Below are 10,358 nucleotides of genomic sequence, written 5' to 3'. Positions count from 1 at the left end.
GTGAGAAGACGTGAAAGATGCTCGTAATCATGTCTAGGGTTTGATTTGGGGACGCACCAGATAAGATGGAAGTTCACAAGTGAGATGTCTTTGAGAAATTCAATGGCGTTGGGTATGCAGAATAGTGTTTATAATTCCAAAATAAAAAGAAATAGCGGTATGAACTTGAGCATCTGAGCATGGTTTTGAAGTGAATAATCGTTGTTGAAGGACTTCAAAGATTTATAATGATGGACAAAGTTAAAAGTAGTCGGAGAGACAAAGTTAAAAGCAGTCCGAGATCCTAGTGATTAATGGATATTTTAGTGATTTTATGGAGTAGTTATGAGTGATTAGGAAGAATAAGGAGAAGGGGCTAATTTTTTTGTGAGATTTAGAATACAAATTGATGTAATCGACGAGTCACGTAGCATTAAATAGTTGAATTTTTCTCTCCTCAGTAAACTAAAACTAAAATAGGTCTGAGGGTATAATTGTCCATAAATTAATTTATCAGTGGATTAATAAAAAGCTTCAGTTGAAAAATCAGTTCCCTTGTAAAAAGCATATAAAGGCTTCTACACACGTCAAATAATGAAAGTTAATATAAAAATAGTGTTTAAATTTCATTAGCAACTTATGGACACCTCTAATTAATTACATGTTTTATTTGAGATTATAATAATCATGGGGTATGATAAATTGATGTATTTAAAATCTGAGTTCAATTTCAAAAGAAACATATTTTTCTTCATAGAAAGAATTCACATTTTATTAATTTAATATTATTGTTTAACCTACAACATTCTAATAAACGTCTTTTTATAGTATGATTTAACGATAATGTTTTATATCAAAATCTTATATTATTATAAAAGCTATATGTTATTTTATAGTTTATTACAATAATTTAGTTATCTTTTATATTATGGTTGTCACTATTTTTACGCATAATTTTAATTGCACAACAGGTGAAATTCGTTTTTATACTATAAGTTGTCAATATTTTAAACCATAATTTTAATTGCACGTGAAATTCATATAGTTACTCAATAAAGCTAGAATAAAATCAAATAGCATCACAAATTGTCAAATTGAAAAGCATTAAAAAAAATCGAAGTTGGAAAAGAAAACTCTCCTGTCTCTTTGGATGGTGCAAGCTGCCCACAAAAGAAGTCAGATCACTAATCGTCCCTCCCCTGATATACCTTTTGTTTGCATGTAATCCAGGAAACGTACTCAGCACCCACTCTAACTCTTTTGCTGCTTTTGTGAAGATGATGGTGGCGCCTGTGTTCGGCTGTGGTGGTGGATGTTATCGCAGGTGGTGGTTAGGCGGCGGAGATGAAGATGATGGCGGGTGTTGGCCAATGGTGGCGTGGAGAAGATGATGGCATAATGGCGCTGGCAATTGTCATGGAGCAGATGATGATGCGTGATGTAGGGCTGTGTTGATGACAAGAGCCAAGAGATGATGAATTATGGATTTTGAAAATAATCAGAATTCAACATCACTCTTCTGGATATTGAGTATAGCTTTGTAAGGATATTGGGCTTTGCCCATTTGATCTATCTAGACTCTCAAGCCCAAGCCCACATCTTTGTTTAGCTGCAATCTCGTTTTTAGTTAAACCTCATAATCTGCTTTTGATAGTCACTACAATACGAGTTCTCGTTTTTAGTTAAACCTACTTAGGTTTAAGACCCGTGGAACCCACAGTTGATTAATTTAAGTTGATTAATTTAAATAGAGTTATAATTTTAATTACATAATAAAATAAGATACTATAGTTATTATGAAAGAAAAATAAAGATATAATAATAGTATATTTATTTTATTAACATTGTCATTGTATTTAAAATTTATAAATTTTAATAAATATATGGGATTGGTATTTGGTACCCTTTAAAAAAAAGGTGATTAGTTTAGGCATTAAAAAGATTCTATTAGTTGAATAATATATTTTTAAAAAATTAGGCAAAGAACCTCTTCATCAATGACAATCATCTCCATTGAAAGAACAACATTATTTCTTATGAAGTTCCATATTTTTAGTATTCGGACTTTGATATGGGTATCGTCTTCAAGTTGCTCAATGTTCTTTAGGTACAATTTCTTACCTAGAGACATCTCCTGCAAACATATCATTAACATAACAACTATTAAATGGATTTATAAAGCATAATTCTGAAAGTAATAGTAAAAAAACTCTGAAAAAACAGTGTTAAACAGTTTTTCAACAGAAGGAAGTTGCTTAACTTACTTGTGAGTGTGAAAGACACATTGGGACAGAATCTGGTGAATGAATGAGGTAATATTTCTCATAAACAATGAGCTTTTCGATTAATTACATTTGGGACTTAAATGGAAGAAATAATAAAATACTTTTGCATTAATCATTTGTAGTAGAAACAACATTCAGTTTGATAACTGTGAGAATTGTTATAAACTATTAGATTTTATAAGAATGAAGGTTCGATATAAACACAAACCATGAAGAGATGAAGGAGAAGCAAATAAATGTAGAAATATGAACGATAGAATAAAGAGTAAAGACTAACCTTATGGGTTGAACTTTCATGAAGCAGAAATTCTGAGATACAATCGAAACAGAAAGAATACGAAGCAGAAGTGAGATGTTCTTTACGAAGCAGAAATTCTGAGATACAACCGGTGAATATATAATTCAAAAACTGAAAGGATTATGTTGTTTACAAAATATAAGGTAAGATGTTACATTGTCTTTAATGTTTTAAGGGCTAAGTTTGTATAGAATTATATAGATACCAAATATAATTGAAAATTTTTTCCTGATTTTATGTGATTTTTAATGCAGGTTTATTATAATATGAAGATTTCAAATTCGAAATCCTGAAATTAAGGACTGAGGAAGAGCAGAATAATAGGGACAGCAAATAATTTCGTTCAAGGGCAAATGTGGAAATTAACTTAACGTTATGAGCGGGAAAATTCGATGGGGGGGGGGGGGGGGGAAGCTGAGACACTGCCACGTGGCTAGTTAGTATTGTTTTATTAGATTAGGAGATTCTTCTAATGTGCCCAATAAGATGTTTGATTTGCTCAAGTAAAAACACTGATCATGCAACTCTTACTCAAAAAACTCGATAGTGGCTCTCTTTTTAGCTAATCGTAGTTTGCCTCGACTCAGTATCTTCAACATCTAACTCTTTGGCCTTCCACAACTTGCTAATCAATTATTCGGATATACCTCAAATACTCCATTTTTTGCATGCAATTCAACTCACCTGATCCATTTTATGCTTAAAAGCATTCAAAACTAAAATTCGGGGTTAAAAATGATGTTTTAAATGATTTAGTAATCAAAAAGCGAGCACTAAATACATCCTTAAACTTTAAACATTGCTCGTCCCAAACAATAAAAAGAGAAAAGTTATAAATGATGAAATTGATTTTTAGGGACAATCTTTACGGTATTCATTAGTAGGGGTGTTCAAAACCAAATATCCTAAAGCTCGGATAGTGGATTTTGATATCTAAAAATCTAATATAAACTCACTTAACATAAAACAATACCATTGTTCGATGTCCAAATTTTTTCTTAAACCGCACAAGTAGCAACTAAAAGGTTGCCACCTTCTCACTAACTAAAAGTCAACTTTCGATGTACTCACTAAGTAATTCCATGTCTAACCTTATTTTGATGTGTACTCAGATTAAAAGGTAGAGTTGAAGACTAAGAAAAGACATTTAGAATGCCATGTGATGTAAGGCACTTAAAACATTGTCTTGATGCAGATGTTGTCCATCACACTTATTTTTAATACATTTTTTTTATAATTATTTTAAGATGTTTGGAACCGTAATTTTGGCAATCACTTTTGATTGAACTTTTGAAAGTTAAAATTGTTTTCTTAACTCATGTTTAATTAGACTCTAGCAATGGTGTTCAATAATGAAGATACTTTTGGGTGTTTGTTTTTCGATTTAATCTTATACTGTTTAAACAAAGTGCGGATGACGTATCTGATTTAGGTTCATGAAACCCAAATCAAATAATATTAAATTTTTATATGGTAACAATATTTATGTAAATTAGTTGAAAAAATACAAAATTAAAATAAGACAAGATTCCGCAACGATCCTTGTAGTATTGTGTATATTTCAGATATGGTCCAAGAACAAACTAGTCATTTAAAAAAAAAAAATAACTAATTAAAAGTTATAACGTTTGAGGTTTCTAAACCATAAAGACTATCATTGTAACACTTCTCAATATTATTATTATCCTTAACATGCCAAATTTTAAAATCCTCCATACCAATCATGAAATTTTGTCTTTCAATTAAAGGGAAATCTCCTATCTTTTTTCTATTAAGTCGGGAATACCGGTTAAATTATTCAGTTATGGACAATTTTTCAGATTAACTGGTTTCACGTTTAGAAATCTCTTAGAAAGTTCTTATATTTTGATATCATATTCAATTAACTCCTTACATTTTGACCTCATATTCGATTACGTTTCTACACACAACACCCGCATATATTGTTAACCAAATGGAATACAGCCTAACCTTCAAATTGTCCACAATTTAATAATTTCACTATTATTTCAAAAAATAATAATATATAAATTTAATTGAATATAAGATCTTAAATTAAAATACTTAAAAATTGAATATTAAAGGGTAGGGGAATGGAAGTCAACGCGAGTCCTATTGACGAAGACAAATTAACGGTGTTACCAACATCACGTCTCTGTCTCATGTTCCTCCGTTCCATAACAATATCAGCTCCCCTTCCCCCGGCCAACTTTGACGCTGCGTCAATTGTTCGTGACTTACTGACCGTTGCAATTCTACAACAATCGCAGATCTGAAATTCGTTCATCTCGACGGAATCGTATTGAATTAGGTCTATATCCAATTATCCATCGCAATGTGTTATGTATGTATGTGAATTTGAATAAAATATGGATTCAATGTCGATCCGTGTGCCCTACAAAAACCTCAGGAATGATGCAGACGCGGAGGTTGAAATAATGAAATTCGAAGAGGAAGCTAATCGACGCATGGAATCCGATACTTCTAATGTATTTCCCCATGGAATTGCCTCAAATTCTTCTTCTCCGTCGCAAGGACCACCGACCAACAATTGTAGCTTGATTACGTTGATTTTGAGTTGTACTGTTGCCGCCGGTGTTCAATTTGGATGGGCCCTGCAACTCTCGCTTCTAACGCCTTACATTCAGGTTTTTTTAATTTTTTACTTTTGCAATTCGAATATTTCTCGCAGGGAGTGTTGGTATGTTGTATGTCGATGCATTTATCTGTCTTCTCAAAGTAGTCATGTCGTTGAGCAAGTGTAGCTTGAGTGAATGTAGTTTTGGTGATTTGGAGCCCTTTAAACCAACAATGCTGAGTCCTTTTTTCTCTTCACTATACATTCTGGGGAGTTATGTTGGTATTTACTTAAATATTAGAATTCACTGTTAACTTATAAAGATAAAAATGGTTGCAAGTAGATGCCAGAAGGAACTTAAGTACCTGGTTTTCAGGTGAGAATGTAAGAATTCAGTAAATCCTATTCCTTGTCTACCCATCATGACTCTGACTTCTTTTGGATACAATTGCTTCATGGATTTGTGCTTTAGTCTTTGAGTAGTTGGAAGCCTTCACACTTGATCATATTTTGTGCCTGGAATTGATCACTAGATATAACTCTAATAGGAATAGTCCTACAGTTTGATATTGCCTATGCGAGTTTCTTCATCTGTCAATTGTATATGAAGCTAAAAAGACCAGGCCTAATATGTAAATGTAGATAGTCAATTGTCAGTGTTCATGTTAGCATGTCTTGTTCTATTGTTGTTACTTTCTTATTGATTCCCCTCCTTTTATTTTCGATACAGACACTTGGAATAGGGCATGCATTCTCTTCCTTTATCTGGCTTTGTGGTCCTATTACAGGTCTTGTGGTAAGTTACAATAACATCTTTTCACTTATCTAAATTTCATTTTAACTTCAGAAGTATGCCACTGCTTTATAACACATGAAGATTGTTTTGTTAACATGGTTGGTATGCAAATGAAAACTCTTGTTTATGCTGGTTATACTGTATATTTAGCTAGTTCACAACTCTTTTTGTCTTATTACATTTTCTCCACATCATGGCTATGAACTATTACTTAACTTAGGTATAGCTCTTTCACAGATAGTAACATTAACTTATATCTGAGTTCTTTTAAGGACATAAACCTACAAGAAGAAGTTGCAAAAGATAAGATGGAGTGCCCGTGTGAGAAGTGCTGGAAAAAGTAGGAAAAGAGGGAGTGAGGTAATGGAATCTGTCCACTGTGAATTATTTGAGAACGTTTTGGAACAATTTACAGTTAAAATTGATTTTTGGCTAAATGAGGAAATATGCATTATTTATGAAATTTCAGTTACACTATACTTGCGACATCATAACACAACCTTGGATAGAGCTCTGAGAAGGTTCCTTTACTCGCTTTAGTATCACTACTTTTTGCCTTAGGAGATCACCACTTTACTTGCTTAATCATAAATTTTTTGTACATTTCACATCAATGGAAATTTAGTACCTTCAACTACTAGTCTATAGTTGTTGGCAATTCTTGTCAAAAGTAGTCGGAGAGGTATTGACATGACAGGAAGACTTATAGGGGGTAGGCCTCTGTTGAGCAAGGCTGAGCTCCTGAGGAGGAGGAAGAAGATGATGAGAGTGTAGAAAACAAAGCAATACTTTTCATATCCCAACATGATTTCTTCTTACATTATTTAAAGTTGTAGGATGAAATAAAAAGAAATTAAATTGAAAGGAATGTCAATAACAACTTCATGTGATCTCATAATCTTGTGGTCCTCTTCAAAATTGACCTTGTCCTCAAGGTCAAAGCTGGGAAGACGTTTGATAAAATCAAGGGTGGTTTCCCACATTGTCTCAGATTCAAGGATCTTTTAAGTGGTTTGTTAGGACTGAGATTTTGGAACCAATGCAGTAGGCGATGCGAGACATTTGGTGGCATCTTAACACTCAAAGGAGGAAGGCTTGAATACACTAGTTTTGTTGTACTAATAATTAAAATACAAAACAAATATTAGACTATGGTTACTCTGTTTTAATATTTATATGTTGTAAATAAAAACTAGTGAAATATAAGAGTAAAACAAAAACTTCATGCTTTGTTGCTACATTCTTGCGATGAATTTCTCCCCAACAAGTACGAATGACATTCCAAGATTGGCTTTGTGAAAATAGACAATCCTAGCAGTCTAGCACACGGGTTGAAGTCAAGGTCTTCTACAAAATATTTAATGCCCGTTGTTGCCTCTTTATTTTATGCAAATGTGTGTTTCTTTCATAAACTTGTCAATAACCCTGAGCTATAAATAGGGTCCAAAAGGAATCTCCCATATTAAATCCTGGTTGGTTGTCATATTAATTTTTTGATTAACCAACCTGAAATAATTTGTCTTTCAGGTTCAACCTTGTGTTGGCATTTGGAGTGACAAATGCTCTTCAAAATATGGAAGAAGACGACCATTTATTTTAATCGGATCCCTCATGATATCACTTGCTGTGAGCATTACATTACAACATCCATATATATATCCACCTTTCTTAATTACCATATTTTTATCTCCACTAAACTAGACTTTGCACTTTAGGTCATAATTATCGGGTTTTCTGCAGACATCGGGTACTTCCTCGGAGATACAAAAGAACATTGCAGGTCCCCTCTTTATATCCTCCTTAATATAGTTACAATAAATAAAATTAATATAATTTTATAAACTAGTTAATATATATATATATATATATATATATATATATATATATATATATATATATATATATATATATTTATATATTGCAGCACATTCAAAGGTACTCGTACAAGAGCAGCTTTCGTATTCATCTTAGGATTTTGGATGTTGGACCTTGCCAACAACACAGTTCAGGCAAGTTTTTCTTTTTCTTTTTTTTGTCATTTATTTTTGTGTATCAACACATTTTTAACTATCACATTTTACATCCAAATAATTATCTTACTAATTCTAGGGCCCTGCCCGAGCTCTTCTCGCTGATTTAGCAGGTTGTATTTACTACTATACCCTCTGTTAAACACTAAGAAAACATGATTTTTAAAATATAAAAAAAAATACTAATATTTAAAATCCTTCCAATAGGCCCTGATCAAAGAAACTCAGCAAATGCTATATTTTGCTCATGGATGGCAATTGGAAACATTTTAGGGTTTTCATCTGGTGCTAGTGGAAATTGGCATAGGTAAAACCATGAAACATTTTAATTACAATCAACCTCAATCAATAAAACTAAACATTTATTTTTAAATACTATAAGATTTATAACACAATTCCCATTTTCAGATGGTTCCCTTTCTTGACAAACAGAGCTTGTTGTGAGGCTTGTGGAAATCTAAAAGCAGCCTTTTTAGTTGCAGTAGTGAGTTTTAATAACACCACACATGTTTTTTATATGAGACCTTTTTTTTGATGGATTTTTTTTTTACACAGATTTTTCTTACGTTTTGCACAATGGTGACACTCTACTTTGCGAAAGAGATTCCATTAGCACCAAAACAGCATCTCAGATTATCAGACGCTGTCCCTCTTGTCGAGGATCCACCGCATCACGACCATAGTCCTGACCACACCGAATCAAAACCCCGGAAAAACGCAGTCCACCACAAAGTCGGAAACATGCCCGAAAGTGTTTTCGAATTAGACACCAATGACAGAAACGCTGACTCAGCAGCTAAAGATCAAGTCGAGACTTTTAGCGACAGTCCAGGAGCTGTCCTGGTCAACCTTTTGACCAGCTTACGCCATTTACCATTAGGAATGCACTCTGTCCTTCTCGTAATGGCCCTTACTTGGGTAAGTTTAAATTTTCAATTCAAAAACAAAAAAAAAAAAAAAAAAAAAAAATACTTATATCATTACAAAATAGACTTATTTATATATTTATTTATTAATGTGATTATGTGTATGTTTGCAGTTGTCGTGGTTTCCTTTTTTTCTTTTTGATACAGATTGGATGGGTAGAGAGGTGTATCATGGTGACCCAAAGGGGAGTGCTATTGAAATCAAAGCTTATGATGAAGGTGTAAGAGAAGGTGCATTTGGTTTGCTATTGAACTCAGTAAGACCTCAAAAATCAAAATCAAACACCAATAATAATGTAGTAATATTACTTCTTTTTTTTTTTTTTTTTTTTTTTTTTTTTTTTAAATACTGGAATATATTGTGACAGGTGGTTCTTGGTATAAGTTCGTTTCTAATCGAGCCGATGTGTCTGTGGATCGGTTCGAAATATTTATGGGCAGTAAGCAATTTTATTGTGTTTGCTTGCATGGCGGGAACTGCAATTATTACTTTAATTTCTTTAGGGGAATCACAAGGGATCGGAGGAAATGAAGCAATAAAAAATGCTTCTTTGGTTGTGTTTGCCATTCTTGGCCTTCCTCTTGCTGTAAGTAATCGGAATGGAATCACAACAAAGGAATGGAATCACCAGATCTAATTAACCGCCGTATCTGTTTGTTGCAGATAACTTACAGTGTTCCCTTCTCTATGACCGCAGATCTAACCGCTGATACAGGTGGTGGCCAAGGTAATTAATTTTAATTTTTAATTTTTAATTACTCCCTTAATTTTTTTGTTTCGTTTTGTTTGTAGGATTGGCGATTGGGGTTTTGAATCTTGCAATTGTAATACCACAGGTATTTTGGGTTACTTATGTGAAAACATTTTAACAAAAAATAATAATAATAAATAAATAAATTTTGTATTTATAATAATGTTTAGATGATTGTGTCACTTGGTGCGGGCCCATGGGACGCGTTATTTGGTGGAGGGAATGTCCCGGCGTTTGTTCTTGCTTCTGTAAGCGCTCTTGCTGCTGGGATTATAGCAACTTTAAAGCTTCCATCTCCAAACAATTCCTATAAACCAATAGGAGGCTTCCATTTTGGATGACAACATTAACATTTTAACAATAACATTTTGTACAAAATTCCACCTCACCACAAAGAAATATAAGTCTATAACATATATAGTTAATTAGCTCCACATTTCATGTTCAGTTTCACTCAATTTGTACCTTAAACACACACACACACACACTATAACATATAGAATAATCGATCTAATGAAGGAATACAAAATTTAAACAAGTGATTTTCTTGTATTAATCGGTTGTTAAAGTAGTAAACAACTTTTTAAAAAAAAAAATTCAAAAGGTGAAGATGAAAAGAATATATTTAATAGGAACTGAAATCTATTGTTGTAAGGGAGTCTCCTCTTTTGAAGCAGTAATTGACAAGTCTGGACCAATAAATAATGTTGTAAT

The 10,358-nt window shown here is 32.8% G+C and overlaps 1 protein-coding gene across 4 annotated transcripts; it reads left to right on the top strand.

The window, feature by feature from the left end:
- Positions 1 to 4,697: 4,697 nt before the first annotated feature.
- On the top strand, positions 4,698 to 10,078 carry LOC111891142 (sucrose transport protein SUC3). Of its 4 annotated transcripts, XM_052769305.1 has the most exons (15): positions 4,701 to 4,873; positions 4,973 to 5,210; positions 5,871 to 5,936; positions 7,464 to 7,562; positions 7,652 to 7,716; positions 7,861 to 7,945; positions 8,046 to 8,079; positions 8,174 to 8,273; positions 8,375 to 8,450; positions 8,522 to 8,884; positions 9,006 to 9,188; positions 9,261 to 9,479; positions 9,557 to 9,620; positions 9,686 to 9,729; positions 9,815 to 10,078. In XM_052769305.1, the coding sequence occupies exons 2-15, from the start codon at positions 5,001 to 5,003 to the stop codon at positions 9,983 to 9,985; spliced, it is 1,779 nt and encodes a 592-aa protein (XP_052625265.1). In that variant the 5' UTR covers positions 4,701 to 4,873; positions 4,973 to 5,000; the 3' UTR covers positions 9,986 to 10,078. The 4 variants fall into 4 exon arrangements, with proteins under 4 accessions (XP_052625263.1, XP_052625262.1, XP_052625265.1 ...); XM_052769303.1 differs by having other exon boundaries at positions 4,698 to 5,210; positions 9,557 to 9,608; XM_052769302.1 differs by having other exon boundaries at positions 4,700 to 5,210.
- The last annotated feature ends 280 nt before the right edge of the window (positions 10,079 to 10,358 follow it).

Source organism: Lactuca sativa, chromosome 3 (assembly GCF_002870075.4).
Source record: "Lactuca sativa cultivar Salinas chromosome 3, Lsat_Salinas_v11, whole genome shotgun sequence".
NCBI lineage: Eukaryota > Viridiplantae > Streptophyta > Magnoliopsida > Asterales > Asteraceae > Lactuca > Lactuca sativa.
This window is presented reverse-complemented; position numbering and strand designations above follow the sequence as displayed.

Bases quoted from the DNA above. Each gene is read 5' to 3' on its own strand.
- LOC111891142 (XM_052769302.1), top strand. From the start codon at position 4,932: ATGGATTCAATGTCGATCCGTGTGCCCTACAAAAACCTCAGGAATGAT. The intron at 9,189-9,260 runs GTAGTAATATTA...ATATTGTGACAG, and splicing joins AATCAAACACCAATAATAAT to GTGGTTCTTGGTATAAGTTC. The intron at 9,730-9,814 runs GTATTTTGGGTT...AATAATGTTTAG, and splicing joins TTGCAATTGTAATACCACAG to ATGATTGTGTCACTTGGTGC.